Source organism: Fonsecaea monophora (genome assembly GCF_001642475.1).
Source record: "Fonsecaea monophora strain CBS 269.37 chromosome Unknown Scaff180, whole genome shotgun sequence".
Classification (NCBI taxonomy): domain Eukaryota; kingdom Fungi; phylum Ascomycota; class Eurotiomycetes; order Chaetothyriales; family Herpotrichiellaceae; genus Fonsecaea; species Fonsecaea monophora.
Window position 1 is genome coordinate 18456 of NW_019174111.1, and position 20692 is coordinate 39147.

At 52.8% G+C, this 20692-nt stretch overlaps 7 protein-coding genes across 7 annotated transcripts; 4 read left to right on the forward strand and 3 right to left on the reverse strand.

The window, feature by feature from the left end:
• Nucleotides 1-58: 58 nt before the first annotated feature.
• On the forward strand, nt 59-1861 carry AYO21_11749 (hypothetical protein; the record flags this gene model as incomplete). The annotated part of the gene is made up of 3 exons (XM_022661633.1): nt 59-793; nt 865-1392; nt 1484-1861. 3 exons carry the CDS (start codon nt 59-61, stop codon nt 1859-1861), a joined length of 1641 nt encoding a protein of 546 aa, XP_022506060.1.
• A 1477-nt stretch (nt 1862-3338) lies between these two features.
• AYO21_11750 (hypothetical protein) lies at nt 3339-8847 on the forward strand (the record flags this gene model as incomplete). The annotated part of the gene is made up of 8 exons (XM_022661634.1): nt 3339-3565; nt 3656-6080; nt 6145-6467; nt 6517-7137; nt 7196-8039; nt 8116-8364; nt 8447-8530; nt 8653-8847. The coding sequence occupies 8 exons, from the start codon at nt 3339-3341 to the stop codon at nt 8845-8847; spliced, it is 4968 nt and encodes a 1655-aa protein (XP_022506061.1).
• Nucleotides 8848-9160: 313 nt separating this feature from the next.
• AYO21_11751 (hypothetical protein) lies at nt 9161-10970 on the reverse strand (the record flags this gene model as incomplete). Its single annotated transcript, XM_022661635.1, has 5 exons — nt 9161-9284; nt 9407-9552; nt 9653-10214; nt 10300-10423; nt 10475-10970. 5 exons carry the CDS (start codon nt 10968-10970, stop codon nt 9161-9163), a joined length of 1452 nt encoding a protein of 483 aa, XP_022506062.1.
• A 1055-nt stretch (nt 10971-12025) lies between these two features.
• AYO21_11752 (hypothetical protein) lies at nt 12026-13149 on the forward strand (the record flags this gene model as incomplete). The annotated part of the gene is made up of 3 exons (XM_022661636.1): nt 12026-12461; nt 12537-12886; nt 12979-13149. 3 exons carry the CDS (start codon nt 12026-12028, stop codon nt 13147-13149), a joined length of 957 nt encoding a protein of 318 aa, XP_022506063.1.
• Nucleotides 13150-14061: 912 nt separating this feature from the next.
• Nucleotides 14062-14932, forward strand: AYO21_11753 (hypothetical protein; the record flags this gene model as incomplete). Its single annotated transcript, XM_022661637.1, has 3 exons — nt 14062-14119; nt 14188-14553; nt 14619-14932. The coding sequence occupies 3 exons, from the start codon at nt 14062-14064 to the stop codon at nt 14930-14932; spliced, it is 738 nt and encodes a 245-aa protein (XP_022506064.1).
• A 342-nt stretch (nt 14933-15274) lies between these two features.
• On the reverse strand, nt 15275-17000 carry AYO21_11754 (hypothetical protein; the record flags this gene model as incomplete). The annotated part of the gene is made up of 4 exons (XM_022661638.1): nt 15275-15464; nt 15515-15667; nt 15717-15921; nt 15971-17000. 4 exons carry the CDS (start codon nt 16998-17000, stop codon nt 15275-15277), a joined length of 1578 nt encoding a protein of 525 aa, XP_022506065.1.
• Nucleotides 17001-17956: 956 nt separating this feature from the next.
• AYO21_11755 (hypothetical protein) lies at nt 17957-20163 on the reverse strand (the record flags this gene model as incomplete). Its single annotated transcript, XM_022661639.1, has 6 exons — nt 17957-18325; nt 18410-18488; nt 18563-18645; nt 18788-19503; nt 19559-19776; nt 19892-20163. 6 exons carry the CDS (start codon nt 20161-20163, stop codon nt 17957-17959), a joined length of 1737 nt encoding a protein of 578 aa, XP_022506066.1.
• Between the last annotated feature and the right edge of the window lie 529 nt (nt 20164-20692).

A 20692-nucleotide genomic window follows, 5' to 3' on the forward strand; every position in this document is an offset into this window, starting at 1 on the left:
AGGCCTGCGATGCCAATATGATTTTCTCTCTGAAGACAGATCGCCTTTTTCGGAGCAAATGTCAGGGCCTGGGATGGGAAACGACCAGCCTGTAACCGAAAGAAGCCACGCTGCTAACGCCGACAGAACCATTGAAGCTGACGACACTGGCCAAGAGACATATAGACCGCTTAATGAACTCACACCAAACGTTGAAATTGGCCAGCTGTTGGACAAGGGCCTTCCAACCACGGAAATCAGTGCATCTCCTAGAATGCAAACCGACTATCCTTCCGAATCCCACAATGCCTTCGGTGCCGAGAGCACTCCTGCCCACGATCACGATAAACACGTTAGTGAGATCTTTCCCTTCCAACTCGACATTGACTACGCCGAGTTCTCGCCGAAGTTTACTAGTATCTTCTGGGACTCAGCTCTGGCCAGTCTACATAAACCACCACCACGTAACTCGAGACCTTCTCCGTCAGATCATCCGCCTGAGACAGACGCTGTACACCGTTATAGGACAAGATTCGACAAGACCGCATCTCCACAGTCATCACATTCTTCTCTCACAAGTAGATCTCAGACAGGAGCCACTGAAGTTAGAACAAGAATCTCCACCAAAGAACGGCTCAACGGCCGTGCTCAAGTATGGGACCAGAGCATTTGGACGCCTGACTGGGAGTCAAGTCAAATATCTGTCGTCGAAACCTTGAAGGCGATGACTACATCCTCAATCGTGGACGAGTCGATTATATCATCTGACGAAGTAGAGACATACTGGGGGATCTATTTCAGTCGATATAATCAGGTAAGGAAGCTTGAACGTCAACCAAGCATGGGCTCCACAGGCGCTGTCCGCGAGATACTGACCTCCTGAAGACACTACCGATCCTCCACAAAGCAACGTTATCTCCTACAACCTGCTCCCCATTACTCTTGACGACCATCACTGCGATTGGCGCGAGCTATGTTTCTACTACACGCGCACAACAGTATTTTGTGACAGCATTTGGTGGCGTTTGCAATCTATCTTCAGGGATGAGTTTCAGGTCAACGTCGACGCATGGTAGAGTGTTACCTCAAGAAGACCGATTTCCGCAAGAGGACAGTTGGGATGTGATAACCGCCCTCAGTCTGACGTATCACCATATTGTTCGATCTTGCAACCACGGATTTTTGGGAGATGTACTCTCCGCTCAAGGTCGTGTGGTGAGTTGGGCAAAGCATATGGAGCTCTTGACACCCGAGGTCGGCGAGAGATCGCCTGGCAAAGACATCCGGACACATTCAGTGGGTGTGGAGGATGTGCGGCAAATCTTGGAAAGCCAGGATGCGATGGCTCTGGAAGATCGATGGCTCAATTGGAGCATATGCGAACAGCGGAAAAGAGTCACCTGGGCCATTATTGTACGTTCTATCGCCGGCGTCACTCAACTCGGATGATCTAAAGATGTGCTCAACATGGAACAGTACTTGCTAACCTGTACCGTGGCCTTAGGTACTGCACTACAAGTGCTGCTTGCTCTCCAACAGCCCACCGAGGATCGCTAGCCATGGAATCAATTTGCGGATCCCTTGCCCCGACAATCTATGGGAGGCGCCGAATCCCTCACAATGGAAAGCGCTGTTTCCTTTCATTGCCAACCCGCCACGCGATCTTCCAGTCCACGGATTCTTGCGCCAACTACTACAGAACGAGAACTTGGTGAAAGACAGTACAAGGTTCAACCAGATTATAGCCGCGTCTATCCTGGAGATACTCCTTCATGACTCAGACAAAGATGGGTCTTTGGCTTTCGATGAGGAGGATATCGAACCAAGCGATCCGTTGCAGTTAAGAATGACTCTAGAAGAGTTGCAGCGTTCGCTGGGTTGATTGTATCTCACGTCATAGTGTTCGAATCGCGGAGTGCGGAGCGTTTGGAGGTGGTGCACCATCGACCCTCCCCAGAGATAGACTCGTCTGTCGACGGTGTTCTTCTTGTACCAACAGAGCCATGGGGATAAAGCGTAGTTTTGACGGCAACATAATGTACATATATGTTATATAAAGCCCGAACTACACCTCGTTCATTACCACCAACACCACGAATGGCCTCTGTCAATAACGCGTCGACATGAATTGCCGGATTGGGATAAGGCGGAGTCGCTATCAGACCCTTAGCGTCTTGGCACTCGCTGCCATACATGCCTAGCTTTGCACATACATTCATTCCTATCAACTACCTACCACCAGGTAGTCTTGGGAGCCGCGGAATACCATCCTCCTGGGTTATCTGATGTTACGCTTACACTGCTCTATGCAGACTCCCAGTGAGGTCAAGTCACCGCTCTGTGCCCGCCCCCATCTGGCTGGTTAGATGAGAAATTACGCGTGTCTCTCCTATCATGGGTGCCAAAGGCTTTAACCCTTAGGACGGATGGTGCACCCACCAAGGTGAGTATGCGATGACAACGGCAATAGTGATGCGTGATTCTGCCGCTCAAGAGTCAAGCCGTCAAGCGCATATATCGCCGAGTAGTTGAAAATGTTTCGGCAAAAGCACCAGGTCCCCTGAAAAGAGCAATTGTTGAGCGCTGCTTCTGGCCACGTTTTCACCTGCTCGTTTCACATTGACGCAACCACTTCGGTGGCCATGGGCAGCATCTCCTGAACCGGGCTCAGATTGCGTACCGTACAAGCCTGGTTATATTTCTGCCGCGCGCTAACAGAAACATGAGACCTGACCTGCAACACAACAGTCGTGGGTCCGATGAGAGAGAATCTACCCTGTTCCCTTGCCTTTTGATCCTTGGAACCACTGACCACTGTGTTACCAGCCGCTTCCTGGGCGCAAGCGAGGAACCTACTCGAAGCCACAAGTAACGATTTTATGATACGACATCCAACCTATCAAGTCAACGAAAGGACGCCCATGGAATTGCTTTGTCGATCGACCCCAAGTGCTTCTCCGATTCAGGAAGCACTGTGTGTATATTCTAACCAAAAATCAAGAGACTGGTCCCTTTGCAAGGAATAGGCGTCGACTTGAGACCTCTCTAGCGGTCACCTCGACCCATCATGCGGCCGAGTTTTTGTATCCCTGCAATGGCCTAGTTTGATTCACCCCTACTGTGAAGGTTATGCTGGATCAGCCAATGCCACAAGCTACAGAGTTCTGGCGTATGCACCGTTGTGCCTCAGCTGAGTCTACCTTGCTTACTCAATAGAACCGATGCTATCTCGGCTCATGGTATTTGAGCATGTGCTACAACTTCAAATCACTTGAGCACGAAGCCACAAAAATCGCCCTGTTCCGCTCTCTTTTTCTTTTGCCGCCATCCAACGGTGCGGCATATATCAATTCTCCACCATGGACAACGAGTTTTCCGCCTTCTACGAAGAACTGTACCAGAAGCCATTGGCAGAACCTCAGAACGAACAAGACGCCCAAAACATTCTCAGTTGTATCCTAGCGCGACACGGTAATCTCAACAGCGAAGATGAGACTCTGCTGCAGGGAACTACCTCGATCCTTCACAGAAAGGTGACTATGATCGCCCGCAATTCACGCAAGATTCTCGCCCAATTCACCAAAGCGTAAGATAACATCCCATCGAGATGTGCTGGCTTGGTCTTGCAACTAATTCCCTGAAGCATTTCGTGCCAGCTTTACGACGACCCCTTTAGATTTTTCTTCGAACTCTTGCAGAACGCCGACGACGCTCAGTATCGCTGGACAACCGATGTGCCAGCGATCCGCCTTACAGTGAACCCAACCGAGCTCATCGTTGATCTCAACGAAGACGGCTTTTCGTTGTCGGACATTCTGTCCATCTGCAGCACCGGTCAGAGCTCCAAAGCGCTCAATGAAGAATCCACGGGCGAGAAAGGCTTTGGGTTCAAAGCCGTCTTTGGCATTGCCCATCGAGTGCACATCAATTCCAGACTATGGTCGTTTCGCTTCGAACATCAGCGACACGAGGATGGGATTGGTATGATCTCGCCAAAGTGGGAACCAAGGGAAACACTGCCCACCAGCGTGCGCACGCGATTCCGACTCGAATACTCCTTGTCTGACCAGGGCAGCTTGTCCTCGCTGTGTGCGTGGCTCGAGGCACTGCCCGCGAGCATGATCTTTGCGCTGCGGAGAATTAAGAGAATCTCGATCTGTTTCCAGAACACAGAGTGCAGAAACTATTCGATCAACTTCGAGAAGACGTCTGAGGACGCTTTCCAGACAACAATTCGCTCTCAAGTAGGGGACAGGACCGAGCAACATTTATATCGGACTTTTACAACGACGAATCATAACATGCCAACACAAGCTGAACGTCCGTGGTCAGCGTCAACAGTCAAGATTGGTCTCCCCGTGACTGGGGAGAATCGCGACATTCCACACTTAACCCCGGGTGGGCAGTACGTTCTGGCGTATCTACCCGTTGTCCAAATGCCGCAGCTGCCCTTCGTGATACAAGCCGATTTTATTTTGACGGCCAGTCGTCAAGCCGTCAGTGATAATCCCTGGAACAGGGTGTTGAGAGATTTGGTTGCTCGTCTGTTTGCTGGCGCTATTGGTGTTGTTGCCGCTGAACGTAGCCAACTCGGATTCAAATGGCCGGTTTACGTTCCAGTCCAGCCACTTGGTGGCTTTTGGCAGCCATTGCAAGGGCTCATCACGACATACCTGGCACCTTTGAAACTCTTCTACTCCAGAGAGGGAGACATGTACCGGGCGTACGAGGTTCGAATGGTCCCTTCTGACATTGTGCATGATAACGAACCGTTGCTCCCAGCAACAAGCCAAAGATGGTGGCGTTTTCTCTCAGCCGGGTACAAAGACTCGCCAACATCGACGTTGAATCTCCTGGGCGTCGGACATGCTACATATGAGGATGAGTTGGCCCTCTTAGATGATGCTATTGCATATCCCAATGCATCGAAACTTCGAACTGTGCCACTACAGGACGCATGGCACGATTCCTTTCTGGACTTCATCCGACGGGCCATGGAAGTGAATGGTGCAAGGTATCAGGTCGAGATCAAGAACAAGAGGATAGTTCCTGTTCGCGTGCGAGGCGGCCTAGAGTGGTACACACCAAACCAAATGAGCTATTTCCCAAATCTTGTGGATGAAGGTGCCGGTATCGACCGAGTCCAAATTGAGATGCCAGGCGGCCTTGACTTGGTTGTCCTCCATCCGGACGCTGCGAGGAATCCTGCCCGACACATGGTGTACCAGTCGCTCGGAGTGGGCCACTGCCCGCCTGTTGATTTAAACAGGGCTATTCTGAGTTATCAATACAAGGCTGGAGATAAGTTCGCCTCGGACTTACTCAGTTGTCTGCAGTTGCTGTTCTGGTTCTCGCACATGTTTTTACCGTTTAGCGAGCCTCCGCGACTCGTGGCCCTAGCCGGCACTGGAGGATACAAATCAACCAGAGAATTGTTCATGCGTTCACAACAACCATATCATGCAGAATGCCTTCTGCGCTTGCAAGAGAACCCGCAACACGGCAACCATTTTCTAGACGAATCCTATCAGGCATCCCCAATTGCTACGAGATCTCGAAACAATCTCACGTGGGAACAGTGGCTTTCCCAAGTGGCCGGTATCAGGTGGTTTCCACCACTGAATGACGGAGACAAGTTGCACTGGATGATCGAAACCATTCGTACCGAGAATCCGACCATATTTGTCCCTCTTCTCCAGCACTATTGGCTGCAAGACTATGCAAGTGTGTGCAGATTCCACGGCAACATCAAGGTCGCATTGATGAAGAGTCAGGTGCTCTGTCAGAATGGAAAGTATGAAGAGCTCTATCGAACCTGGTTTCCAACCCGTTTCATCGTCGAGTCTGTCCGGTATTATGGCATTGACCCAGTCTTCTCAATTCTCCAACTCCCAGAGTCCACCGAAGACTACGTAATCTCACAATGGTCATCCTTGAGTGACTTGGGCGTCCGGTCAGACGCGAACCTGTCCTTTTACAAAGAGGCCTTGTCTCTCCTGTGCGCGACAGGCCAAACACCACTCGGTAGTGTTCAGGGGCTAAACTACTTGTATCGGAATATGGGAGGCAGGACCACACTTGCAGAGCGACAAACTCTCAAGGTAAGTCGAGATTATCCCTTTGCTCTTTGTTCTTTATTCCCGCATCTTACCGACAGTGTCTCAGAATGACTTTGTCGAGAAAACCTGGGTATGGGATCCAATCGGCAGCAAATGGCGCACTCTTGGTGAATGCGTCTGGGAAAGTGCAATCGAGCTGAAATGCAAATTTGCTCTGATTCCAACGTACACAGCGTCCTTTGTTTCTGAATTGTTTCAAACGTTGCTGGAAATTGGGAACGTCACCGTGTCTTGCTTAGTCGATGAACTCGAGTACATGAAGAAGCATTCTCCGACGGAATTGGACGAGGAGATTCTCGATCGTGCTTCAGCCCTCTATACCTTGCTCAAAGGTATGGTTCAAGATGACGCCCATAGGAAATGGATTCGGTGAGCAAGTTTTGATTATCCCAAACGAAGTGACTAACACCCTATTGAGGTCGGCCTTCAAACAAAATGATCTCATCTACAACAGGAGCAACGGTTCCTGGTTAAGGTCGAGCTTGTGCATCTGGCACGCAACGATAGACATCGGAAACCATGTGCCCATCGCTACCATGTACCCGGAGTTGCAGGAATTCTTCGTGGACACTCTTGGTGTCAGCACCGTCACGAGTGGCTTCATGATGAAACAGTTGGCCGCCGCCGCCACCCGGCCACAGAAAGATGTCAATGAAATCAAGAAGCTCATGTTGTCGACCTCCCAGTCGCTCAGCGCCGACAATCGATTGTCGGAAGTCGAAAAATCCGTCGATTCCCTATTGCAAAGCCAATTTCTGCCCTGCAAAACCCCCCAGACAGGTGATATTATATTTCGGACTACATCCGAAACCTTCTTTATTCTGGACAACCAGTACTATGGGGAGAAATTCAGCGGCAAAATCTTCATGCTGGACTTCACATATGAGCAGCTGATATCTTTGCACGAGCTCTTCAGAGTTCTTCGCCTTGACGACCGTTACTTGACCCGACACGTAGGCCCCAAGACCTCTGCTGACGGTATCGAATCGGACATTTTACTGACAGAACAGTTTCGACTGTGTGCATATGCTATATCATGGTGAGCCTTACTTTTGAGAAGGAGTTTTGTGTCAGGAATATTTCTAATTCTGTGTCAGTTGCGCCATCTCGCACCGAAGCACTCTATACTCCAACCAAAACACACAGATGTACAATGATCTCGTGTCCGCCACAGTCCAAACATCGGCAGATATGTCGACCAAGGTTGTGGTTGTACAAGACAGTGTTCCTGTTGAGGTGGTGGCTGACAGGCTTTCGCTTGTCATTGAGCAGAACGACGCTGGACTATCCATCACTCTCCCTAAGGACAAAGTACAGAGAATGCAGTGCATGCGAGGTCAGCTGCCTGGGAGACTCGCGGAGATGTTGAACATCTACGACTCCCGGGGCGAGAAGCAGCTCTATCGGATCCTCAATGAGCTCGAGTCCGGCACAGACGACATTCTGCTCCAAGAAGATATTTCGCGTGTGTCGTGGCTTCCCGAGACTTGCCGTCCCAACCCTACGCCACCAGCTGAAGAACTAGAGGGTACATTTCAACCACAATCGGCGCATATCTTCCATGGACAGCCTGAAGGCGTCCAGATATCTCTGGTGAAGTTAGAGGAAGTTGAAAGTCCCACACGAGCCATGGGTTCAATCGCGGCCAATAGTTATCCAGACCGGCCTTCACCACTATTCAGAGCCCTTCCAGCAGCCAAGCCTACCCATGCCACAGAGGCACATCTGTATTGGCTAGTACTCGAGCACGTCCCTAGGCAGGCCTCTTCTTTCAGGCACGTGGATGGTAATGATACAGATCCCACGTTTTCGAGAATCACCAAGACTCTCGCAACGTTGAGCCTCGAAGTCAACACGATTGACCCTGCCAAGTACCCGGAGCTGTTTGGAGGTGACTTTTCGCTCAGCAAGTTCAGAGTGGGCGCCGCCGGGGAGCTATTTGTAAGTTGTACAGCCTCGATCCAGGAGAGTTCTATCGTGTCGGATTCTAACGCATCTTAACCCGTGCAATTTGCAGGTCTATGAGATCCTTGGAGCTCTGTTACCAGGAACACTTGGACTCGACAACTGGCAGAGCAAGATTCGACACCTAGTCCGGGCACATAAGCAATACGAGCACGTCACGAGATGGACGCAACGAGAGACGGCGGACATGATGTATTCGGACCAGAATAACTCGCTCCGCACGTTGTTCCGTACAAGACCGCTTGGAGATGTGTTTCCTGACTGGGCTCCTGATTGGCTTGCAGCGGACGACGAGAACCCGGTAAGTGTGTGGTCGGGTCCCTTTTTCGAGGATTCATGCATGTCAATCGTGAGGATCCCCGAGGGCTGACACGTCCAAGCAGCCACTCGAGTGGCTTTTCGAAGTCAAGACGTCGCTCGGACCATGCGAGACGGAATTCTACATGAGTCCGCATCAACACGACTTGGTGAGTTTGCCATGCCATCAAACCCAGATTCTTTACCTTCTCGCAAGTCCCTTCCCCTTCCAACGTCTACCAGAGAGTTGACGGCTAACTCGATATCTGCGTTCATGCTGGGGGGGGGATAGATGCGCAACCTCGGCGACACAAAACACAACGCTCCTCGCCGCCAAGTATATTGCATCGTGCGCGTTTATAACCTCCTCTCCAACCAGATCGGCATCAGCTTCTTCATCGACCCCTGGCGGTTCCGCGAGGGGCGGCTGGAGTTTGACACGACGGACAAGTGGAAGGTCACGGCATCGCGCGCGAAGTATTGGTAGAAAGCCGTCATGCACCAGGAGACCTAGGACAGGATATATGATATTGCGTTGGCGATATTTGAGCCGAGCCGAGCGGACCATCGATTCGTTCTTGGGCTACCAAAGGGTCTTGAACTTGGGCAAGTGCTTGGTATCTATGTATGATTAGATCGCATCTCTGTGTCTAAGTAGTATGTAGTATGACACATTCATATTTTTTTGGGCTGTCATGCCTCGAAAGCAAAAGCATGACCCAATCCATCCATCCATCATTTACTGGGGAACCCCGACATGTTTTCCCCTCCGAGAAAATATGATTGGAGGCCCATTTCCATCACAAGGTGAATCTAAAGTTCGGGTCGCCGAGCAGAATCCTCTCGCCCCGATCTGCGGCCTTGTTGCACCGGCGGAAGTAGACGGACATGATCGCGACGATGACGATGACTAGTATGCAAGCCCTATTGTCCACACACACCCACCCACACACACACATGGGGTATTAGCCATGAAATATCCCAAAGTCTCTAGAAGGGGTATTGGGGATGAACAGTACGGACAGGACGGGGATTGGACGACTTACACAATACAGGCGATGAAGCCGGGGTAGTAGTTTGGCGCGTCTTGAGACCTGAAGATCAGAGAACCGATGATGCCGCCGATGCCGCCAATGGCGGTCAGTGCCGCGGAGCAAAAGGCCCGGCGCCATTGGCCGCGGATATTCGTTCCCTAGGGCCAAAAGAGTATGAGTCGATGTTGATACTAGGGAGGTCCTAGGTCCTAGGTATGTGGGTAATGATGTGGGGGGGGGGGGGGGGGATGATTTTACCTGGTATGCCATGATACTCGGGATGGCGCTGTTGGCGCCTGCGACGGTGACAAAGACGCCGAAATACCGGACCCAGGGGTTCTTGGCCCAGCCCATGATGGGCAAACCGGCGAGACTGACCAGGGCGAGGGTGACCAGGACGGGTCCGCGTGTGTGGTACTTGTCGCTGTACCACCCGGCGATGTACATGAAGACGGCGGCGAAGAAGTACGGCGGCGCGGTCAGGCACTGCGACTCGGCGAGGCCGAAGCCGAGCGTCGACCGAAGCACCGTCGGCAGGGTGAAGGCGAACGCGTACGCCAGGGTCGTGACCAGCATCAGCAGGAGGGGGAAGCCGTAGATGTACCACTCCGTGGCGGGCTCGAGGAAGCGCTTGATCGTGAAGGGTTCGAGGGAGACGTCGGCACGGTCGGCGTTGAGGCGCGCCGTGACGAAATTCAGTTCCTCCTTGGTCAGGAACTTTGGGGATGGTTTGGTCATTTCTTCGTCGGGGAACTTGACCATCATCACCACGGCGATCATGGCGAGGGTGACGGTGATGAGTCCTTCGAGGATGAAGATCCTAGAAAGAGACCGAGATGTCAGCCTCCGTCACTTTTTCTCATCCTTGCTATGGGAAATGTAGCAATTGCATGGTGGATCCTTACCACCGCCAGCCCTGAAGCCCACCTGCGCCGTCCGCTTGCATCAGGCCGTATGCGAGGATCCCAGAGCATCCTGAAGCGCAGCTCCCGATAAGATAGAAGATGGAGTATCTCCTGGCACTCTCGACTGTAACATTTGGTGTCAGCACTGGCCACGCTTTTGTATGGGGGGGCTTACATCGAGTATACCAGGTGCTGAGGAGGTACAAGCAACCGGGAAAGTAGCCGCTCTCCAGCACGCCAAAGATCAGCCTCAATCCCAACATGGTCTGCCAATCGTGCACGAAGCCGATGCCGATCAGCAAGCAACCCCAAAGAAAGCAGATCAAGGGCAAAAACCATCGCGGGCCCATCCTGCGGCACACGACGACCATCAGCGGCTGGAAGAGGATGTACGTGATGAAGAAACACATGTTGGTGAGGTTGTAGCCGTTGCCCTTGACCATGTCGAGGTCCTCGGTCATGCCTGCGATGGCGGCCGACGCGAGGTTGGACCGGTCGAGCAGGCAGATGGCGTACATGGGGCCCAGGGCCGAGAGCAGACGCCAGTCGATGCGATGGCGCACTTTTGCCGCATACTCGGGATCAAAGTCGCCGAGTTGGTCGGGTACCGACACGTCTGCCGTCTTGGGAGCTTCCACTTCGTGCGCCGAGACCTCCTTGATGTCTGCCATGCTGATGGGGGTGTGTAGGGCTCCAAAAACAAAAACAAAAAAGTAGCAGCAGCCAGGGTAGAGACAGCAGAAATAGTGTGAGCGTGGGGAACAAGGTCACCTGCTTAGGTCGTAGAAGATGTGAGAGCCACGAGCAAAAGAGGGAAACAGAACCCATGATATATCGTGTCTAAAAACCCTTCCTTCGCTTGGAGAAAGTGTACCTCGTTTGTGGAGGCCGGGCGGGGAGATCGCCAGCCTTGCCCAGACCTGGGGGGGAGGGGGACGATGGACAAGATTGCCCACAGATGCCAGAGTCGACACGTCTGGTCACTTCACTCCACATTATCAACGGCATGCCAGGCCAGGGTTGCCGTAACAAGCTCAATTTTTACATCGCCGTTGACTTGAAAAGAAGTCTCCAGGGGTTGAGGGGTATTTTTGCTGCCTTTTCAGCGACCTTGTGGCGGACGGAGAAACATCGTGAGTCGTGATTGAGGCGATCAAGACCCATAGTTCCCACATTTGGATTTCTTGTATACTGTCTAGCGCTGCTTGGCGGGGGATCTAGCACACCGCCGGAAGAGAGGTATGGAGAATGAACCTTTTAGCTCTAGCGTGACTACTTAAGCAGGCTAGCGATCGGCTCTATCTCCAATGGGCCAGCAGGGCCAGTCACTGTAAAGTCTATGACTATACCTCGGCAATCCAACACTCATATCCTCACCAGATGTAAACCGTTGTCCCTTTTTCCCTCGGGGAATCTAGTAGACCGCCGACGACGAACGTGGAGAAAGAAAGTCCTTTTGGCTCTACTCCAACAAACTCGACCAAGTCCAGTGAGCGCCATCATGTCTTTGCCATCTCCGTGAAGCTTGCAACACGTAGTTATGCCACGGTAAGTCCGGCTCAGCAGTCGCACAGACGCCTATGAACTTGTGTGAGATACTCTCTCTTTCCCCGGTGCGATTCTTTCTGTCGCTTAGAGAAAAGCAAGTATATTAGACTACCACGACTGCTCTCCACCCAACAGCATTGTGGTTTTACAACAACAGGCTCTTTTCGTGGCTCCAACGATGCCCTCCAGATATCGACAAATAGACCATGACCCGGGCCTCCTGGCCAGTTTAGGAGGGAAGACGGTCATTGTCACAGGAGGCGCGGCGGGGATTGGAACAGCGACCGTCAAGCTCTGCAACAGCAACGGTGCGAATGTGGTCATGGCAGACCTCGAGCACACCCGGTACGCCGCGAAAGCTGTCGTGGCCGACTTGGCGCACCCGGACAAGGCACTCTTCGTGCCGGCCGACATTCTCGACTGGCGGCAGATGAGAGGCGTGTTTGAGAAGACGGTCGAGAGGTTCGGCAGGGTCGACGTCGTTGTCGCCAACGCCGGCACCATGGAGTCCGCCATGGTCCTCGATCTGGACGACACCGAGGCGGACGGCTCGCCCAAGGAGCCCAGGGAAGCATACAAGGTCATTGACGTCAACTTGAAGGGCACTCTGAACAGTAAGTCGTCTTCGCGAGTCAATGTGCAATCAAACAGCCATCATGTATTGACCCGAAAACTACGACAAAACACAGCTCTGAAACTGGCAATGCACTACATGAACAAAACCGCCACCCCGGCCACCCCGGGCTCGATCGTCCTGATAGCCTCGACGTCGGGCTACTTTGGCAGCACCGGCGTGTCGGCATACATCGCGTCCAAGCATGGCGTGGTCGGCCTCCTGCGCGCGGCTCAAGTCGAGGCCAGCAAGCGAGGCAACATCCGTGTCAACGGGGTGGCCCCGGCGTTTACCCCGACGGCCATCACGGCCGAGTACTCGCAGAGGTGGAAGGAGACGGGTCTGGAGTCGAACACGGTGGAAGATGTCGCCGGCGTGGTTGCTCAGACGGCTGTTGACGCGAGGCTGAAGGGCGCGTGCGTGCTGGTAAGTTCTCGGGGGGGGAGGGGTTTCTTGTCTTTTGATGTGAATGAGACAGTTTCCGTTCCGGCCAATGCTAATATTCGTGTCCTCACTAGGTCGCAGGGAAATACAGGCGCGAAATGGAACAGACTCGAGCGGCTTTCGCAAATGACTGGATAGGCGAAGATCTGGCCGGGGTGTTGTCAAGTGGCGCAAAGTTCTTCGAGGCAATTGGAGGATACCCTCTACCGAAAAGGGTTAACCTAGGTCCAATACAGCACATGTAATAACATCATGTTCAAACAATCTCGTCCATTGTAGGCATCTTCTCGAACTTCACGTGTACGAACTTATGAGAGACTCTGCGTATCCCCTAACTTGCCACCACCTCTCAGTCGGCAACGAGAGCTTCCTCGCGGACCAAGACTTATTTAGGGGGTCGCTGGCGGGATTTTGCTGTTACACACCCTACAAAACGTACCCAAGTACAAGATCACGCACGCACCGGGGAGTCTAGCTGACCTGCCGGAAATAACTGAAAGATCCACAGATCCGCAGCAAACATCACACATGACTCGTTGGGTGTTCCATGACAAAATGAAAGGACGTCCGCGGAGTCTGGAGAAAGGAGGTCCTGGCTCCACTGTCTCTGCCGGGAATGACTCGTCTCTCCGGAGCACTTTGAAGTCTCCACGGCCTTTGGAGGACCGGCACAAGTGACGGGCTAGGGTCGACCGAAGAGAAAAGGGAAGGTTTATGGCTCTGGTTGGCCACATTAGTGAGCGTGGATGTGGATGTGGATGTGGTTGTTCTAGTTGGAAGTCTTGGATGACGGCGCCTCCGCGTCTGGATTGTATTGTACTGTAATGTTTGTCCACGATTCCCCGTATCATCAATCGTCACACAGCGGAACTTGGACAGCCCAAACAATATCAAAACTCATCTGGTTTTCCTAGTTCTTGAGGCAAGAAGCCCGCTTCCCGTTTATCACCCAGCAAAGCCTCATCGTCCAACGACTTGGTCTAGGCAGAAGAATCTCGCCATAACCACAAATCCGACGAAGAAAGAGTAGGCATAGGCAGACCACCGTGGCGAGCATTATGGAAAACTCCAACACCTTGCGCAAAGCGCTTTTCACGCGAAGTGGCCCCTCCTTTGGCGCGTGGCAGATGCTACCCGGTTCGCATTTGTCCAGAGCAATGGCGAGATGCGGATTCGACTGGATCTGTATCGACTGCGAACACGGAAACATCACAGGTGCACGGCGCAAATCCCCATACCACTCATATATATCCCAGAATATCGCTGATTCTCCCGCGTGCCAGACAATGAAATGCACGACAGCGTGCACGCCGTCGCATCGGTCGGAGTCTCTCCCATTGTCCGCATTCCTGCCAACGAAGGCTGGATGGTCAAGAGAGCACTCGACTCGGGCGCCCACGGGATCATCGTGCCGCTGCTGTACACTGTCCAAGACGCAAAGAGACTGGTCGAGTCTGCCAAGTTCCCTCCACGAGGCAAGCGAGGATTCGGCAGTCCCTTCTCCATGGGCGCCTTCGACAACCAGGGCAACCTGAGTGCCTTTGAATACATGAATACCGCCAATGACAATCTCTTGACCATCGCGCAGATCGAGACCAAGGAGGCGTTCGAGTGCGTCGAGGAAATCGCACGGGTTGACGGCGTAGATGGTGAGTTTGTTCTGGAAGGTCAGAACGCCCCCAAAGGCTTTGTTCGCTGACTTTGTTTGCTGTAGTATTGTTCATCGGCCTTTTCGACCTCAGTAACAATCTGGGGTATTCCCTCCAAGGTGGCTTCCCACCAGAGATGACAGCAGCCGTTGCTCGAATCTTAAAGGCGGCAAATGACGCCGGCAAGAAGGCAGGCATCTACTGTCCTTCGGGCGAGTCTGCTCGGCAGTATGCGGACAAAGGATTCCATATGATTTCGGCGGCCACCGATGCAACGGCCCTGCTGACCATCATGACTAAATCTTTATCCAAGGCCAAGGGGCAAACGACCGTGCAGCCTGTCAAAGGTGCTGCTTATGGCGGGGCCAATGTGAAATAGTTTGTTGGCAGGCCACACCTTGTTCGGCTTCTCTGACGAACTTTTCAACTTTGTTCTTCCGAGCGCGTTGAAATGGTCTTTTGTCCCTAGGGTAACAATAATGTAAATCACGGTCAGAACTCGGGCTTTGAGAACGTGTGAAACATACCTTGGACATGGAGCTCGTATACATCATGCCATCCTTGCTCCGCACGCTCTGGAACAGGCTTCTGTATAAGAATTTTATACATTCCTGGCCATATATGCTTCCCTCAGGACCTCATAGCAGAAATAACCTGGCAATTCCGGCACCCGGAGGTCTGACTCTGGACTGAATACTGACGCGGCTCTGTACCATGTCTCTCAACTCGGAGCTGTCGAGTACAATATGCTCGCGATCTCTGCATCCTTCGCCACCGCTGGGCTCAAGCTGGACAAGTCCTGCAGTGCTTGGAGGATACGTTCTGACCACCGTTCCCAGCCTTCAGGCAGAAAACCCTGCAAGGCTGGGGTGTGACGGAACGCGTACATCAGCAGAAGCTGCCCCAATGCTCTGGCCTAAAGTCAGTCGCTGGCAGAAATCTGTTGGGGGAATATCCTTACTGGCCACACCAGGAAAATGCCAGCGGCATACAACCTTTGACGCCGAGAAGACTCTCGGTGACCTCGGAATATTTCAGGATCGCCCGTAATGCCTGTTTGCATCTTTGCTGGTCATATTCCGTTAATGCTGTCGGATGGTGGAGAGCCTTGTATCTGCGGGCTATTAGCAAAGGAGTTCAGGCCAAGTGCGCATTAGCCTTACAAAAACGGTCTTCCAAGATGGTAATGTGCCACAAAGTATCGAGATCGGAGTAATGACACCACCAAAACTTCACTCAGCGGATCTGGTCCCGTGATGGGAGTCTCGTCGTCAAAGCGAAGTTGTGCTGGAAGCTGTGATCGCCATTGGTCTAGCTGGTGATACAACTCTTGAGCCACTGCCGCGTTGGGGTAGTGGGCGGATGGGACTGGGTTTTTTGGTCAGAAAGATCGCAAGGAGACGTGTTCTTGACTCACTAAAGTAGTACAAGCTGCTATAGACTCGGCTGAGAAAGATGCGGTGTGCAATCTGAGCGAGGAAATGGTAGTGGCAGAAGGATTCATCCTCTTCCTCTTGACCGGGAGGGTAACCTGAGGGGAACGATACAAACTTTGGCAGTGGCACCGAGTCCTCCAAATCTCTAATCTGCGACATTGCCAACCCGGTCAGCTCCTGCGTCAGCACGGTTTGGAACATGACTGTGATCCAGTAAAGCCGGGAATACATGTCCAGAGTCCATTCGTCTGCCTCGGGAGGTCTGTACCACAGCTTCAAACAAATCACCGCGGCCCTCATCGACATTGACCAACAATCGACCGGTCGTATAAGCTGAGCATGGTACAGCATGGTCAGCAGATAGAACTGACAGGTCTGGATCGTATGGTCTCCTTCAAGGAACCCGTTACGCTTCCGTGCTTCGTTGTAAAAGGCCAGTCCCAATGGTTCGGTTGTGGCTTGGACGGGAGAAGGGCGTGCTCGAGTTTCATGACGTTGCTGCTCGCACTCATTTATGGCGCGTGTCCCAAATGTCCCGAGTGCCATGGTCATGAGAACAATGCAGCTGTCGGCATCGTAGCCGAAGCCGCCATTGATTGCATTTCCCAGGGTTTGCTGAAAGTACTGCTTGCGATCAAGCACCGGATGGGCAAGATTGAAAGTTGTAAAGTAGGCATTGCTTAACTCTCGAACAGTCGAAATGCTGAAGTCGGCCAGAATAACAATGTCCTGATTCCGAGCAGGTCTCGGTAGCTTGGGACGCTGATCTTCTAGCTTCAGAGCGTAGTCATCCGGAACTGCTCTCAGTGAAGGGGGGAGAAGATCACGGATGGCGGGCCACGACAACATGCACCGGGCACTGAATAAGATCGGTGTAGTTTTGGACAGGATGGAACTTGCCGGAGACTCGGCGGGCAGACTGGGCTGTGTAGTAGGCGTTGGCGCTGGCGCTGGTGGGACGGATAGAGAGTCTATCTTAGCATCCATCCGTTCGAGTTTGTGCAGTATCATGCTCAAAGAGACTTCGTTCCTATACCAGTCAGTTGAGCCACGAGCTGGAAGAAGTCACCTACTTTGTTGCTTTCCGCTCGCCGTAGCTACATTCGAGACCAACGGTTCTACAGGGACCACACGGCTGTCCCTCATCACAACGCATCTTCTTCTGGCGGCAGTGCTCACATGCCTAGGTCGTCAGCAACCGCTCGCAATAAGGGACGCGTTTCGTACCTGTCGAGCGATGAATAGTCGCGGCTTTTTCGCCAGGCGACCGTCTCCGTCTAGATCTCCGCTATCCATGGCCGTTTCGCTATAGACAATGAAGCAACATTCCAGCGTCTACGGGGAGGATTGAGGAGCTCAAGAGTCCCTTTGTGGATTGTGGTGAATCGAGTCGAAGCTTGGAAGTTGGACTGGCACTGGCTGCACTGGCAGACTGGCCAGAACTGGGGTTTGATGTGGGGTAACACGTGACACCAGTGAGGGCTTGGCAGATTTTCTCATCAGGTTAATTAGTTGGTGGTCCGCTAAGGTTCAAACGGGGCTGGTACGCCAAAGTGGCTTCTCCAGATGGCGCAACGCTGCCTCACCTTTGCCCTTAAAGCGGCCTAGCTCCATTTCTTGAGCGAAAATGGAAAATGGTAACGGAATAAAGCACAGTTCGGGGTATATTACCTCGTAGATATATGGCAAAGACGGGAAATCAACACACTGGGATCTGTTCTTGTAACATGTACTCGTGAACTGCCACTTGAATACAAGAATCACGTCCAAAGTCCATACACTCTGGTATCATCCAGGTACTCTCCTGATAGGAGGATGTAAGAACTCACCGACCAAGCAAAACCAGGTATTGTCAATTGAATCAATTCTGGCGTTTCTCTATCTTGTTTCGTTTTTGCCTTGCTTGACTTTGCCGAAATCTCTTTCTCCCCTTTTTCTGGGGTAGATTAATGCCACGAATTTCTCCCTCAGGCAACGACTTCCACGCTCAGATCATCCGGCCAACGCGGCTGATCGACGCCATTCGTCCTGGTTGACACATTATACCCCGGCTCGACCTCCCCACCGGGGAACTGTAGTACAGGCGCGACGATCCGGACCGTGACACCACCCAGATGTTTGATGGCGTACTCTGTGAAGAAGCCGGGCTGGAAGAGCGTGGCGGCACTGTCGGGGTCGGCCCTCAGCATCTTCATGAACGCCGGGAGAAGGACCATCATCGAGTCGGTGTGTCGGAACACGGGGCGGCCGTGGCGGGTCCAGAGGCGGTCCCAGACTGTGGATGGGTAGGTCCCTACGCTGGAGGTGAGCCAGCGGGAGTAGTAGTTCAGGGCGATCTGGAGGAGCCAGGGCGAAGTGTTAGCATTGTACCCCCAGAAAAAGAGAGAAGAATGGAAGGGGGCGATAAAGAAACTACGTACGTCGACTGTGTACGATCCCCCTTTCTCAGCACGCTGCACGAGCGCGGTGAGGATGCCTATCGTCCCTGCTATGCCGGTACTTTTGACAATCATCAGTGTCAGTTCCACCGAGACAAGGGTACGACACCTGGCCCCCTGTAACAATTGACTCACCAGTAATCTGAATTCGGAAAGACAGGAGTAACAGGTTCCTCGTTGCCCATGGCCCTGCCAAATTCAAGCGACACTCCGCAGTTCTGTTCACTCTCAGAAAACGAATCAGCGCAGATTAATTCGATTCTTTGTCGTCACTCATGGGGGCCCATGTTTGAATAGTCTTCGAGCAGGATCGGGCGATTGGTAAGGGGGGAAAGGAGGAAAAGAGAGACATTTACTTACCGCGTCGCTAATCTGTTGCCAGCCACTACGATCCTTCCAGGGCCCGTTCCAGCCGTAACAGTTCTCGCGCGCATAGACGATACCACGATCCCGATCCTTGACCAAGTCCAGAACATCCTGCTCTCCGAAGCCGTACTTATCGAGCACGTGAGGACGGTAGCCCTGCAGAAAGACGTCGGCGCCACGGATCAGCTCGCGGAGCTTCTCTCGATCCGCCTCCACCTTGAGGTCGAGACAGGCATTCCATTTCCCGTGGTTCAGGTCCAGGTGCAGGCCCGACGTGTCGGTGATGTTTGGGGACACGATGCGCATGACCGAGGCGCCGAGCTCGGCGAGACCGCGTGACACGGCTGGGGAAGCGATGACCCGCGTCAGGTCGACCACTTTCAGCCCAGCGAGAGGCCTCTTCGGTGAGCTGGGGTTGGCAGGAGCGTCGGGCCACCACGTCGTGTGTTGGGCAGGGTTGGGTCGGTGGTGAATCTCAAACAGGCCGACGTGGGCGTTGGCCTTGCCGTGCTCGCTGGCATTATACTCGTCGATAGAGTAGCAAATGGTGCCTGCCTGGCGGAACCGGTTGGTCTCGAGATCCTGCAGCTCCTCAGCCGTGAATCTCGACACCGCCTCCACGTATGGCTTGCAAGCTTCTTGCAACGACGAGGCGGGGCTCTCCTGCGGGAGGCCGAGTGACTCGATTGTCGGGCGTGGATCCATGGATCCTGTGGTTTCACTTTTCTTAGCTTCTCCTTCGATCCAAAAAGCAACGAGGTTTACCATGAATATGAAAAAACCGATCATCCTTGGTCCTGTAGATGTTGGTCGCTGCCATCCGATGCAGCGAAGCTATCGAGCCGTGTTTGTCCCAGTCGGGGAAGTAAGCGTCCATCTTCTGCCGCAACTCGGGCCGGAGGATGGACAAGGCGTTGAGATCGTCTCCCTGGGGATCGAGGCGCCAGAGTAAAGTGGACATGAAGAACAACTGGGCGTGGTCTCTGACCATGACGCGAGGAGAGGTGAGTTGGTGAACGAGCAATAGAAGGTACCCCTCTTGAAAAAATCAATCGGGGAAGCAGTGGTGGGCAGCCAAAAGCTTTTCACTTTACGTACGTATTGATCCTGACCTCGACGGGGTCGTGGTTATATTTCTTCTTCAAAATGGCATTGACCAGCACGGCCTCGTAGGCCTTGAGGGCCGAAACGCTCTCGGCGAAGCGCCAGTTGATGGGGATACTGGGGCTGGGGCTGCCTTCGAAGCTGACGGTGCTGGCAAACGCCTCCCATCCCTCTGGCAGATACGGCGTGATCAGGGGGTTCTGGAGGATGCCGGTGCGAAAGACCTTCTCGGCCTGTGTTGGAACAGAGTATTCGGTGTTGGTCATCATGTCGTGAGTATACAATGCGCGCAGATCAAAGGTTTCCCCAGATTCTAGCCGGGTTTGATATCTGAGAAATGGAGAAGGAGTATTATAGTCACTGATCATCCCCTGTTAGTTCAGACAGGCTTATACTTGTGGGTAGAGAGGGATGGATATACCGTGGTGGGGATTGATACAGACATACATAGCATACAGCACACAGTACATACTAAGCTAGCTAGCCTCAATCTGTCGCAGTGAAGGATTCAAAGACTGTATGGCTCTAGCCGTTCGCATAAATATGCAGAAGAATGTTTCTTTACTAGCACAACGAGGGGAAGGAGGAGGGATCCCCAGTGGCCGAATACGAACCCCAGCACTCGGGATGTGTGCCCGAGACTGACTCATTCTGCTAGATCGGACGAGACAATGATTCAGCGTCACAAGAGTCCACTTGGCATACCGAGTAAAGGTTCGGAAGATTCCCGATCACCCTCTGAGAGCGAGAATCAATGGCTGGTGGTGGTGGTGGTGGTGGTGGTGGTGGTGGTGT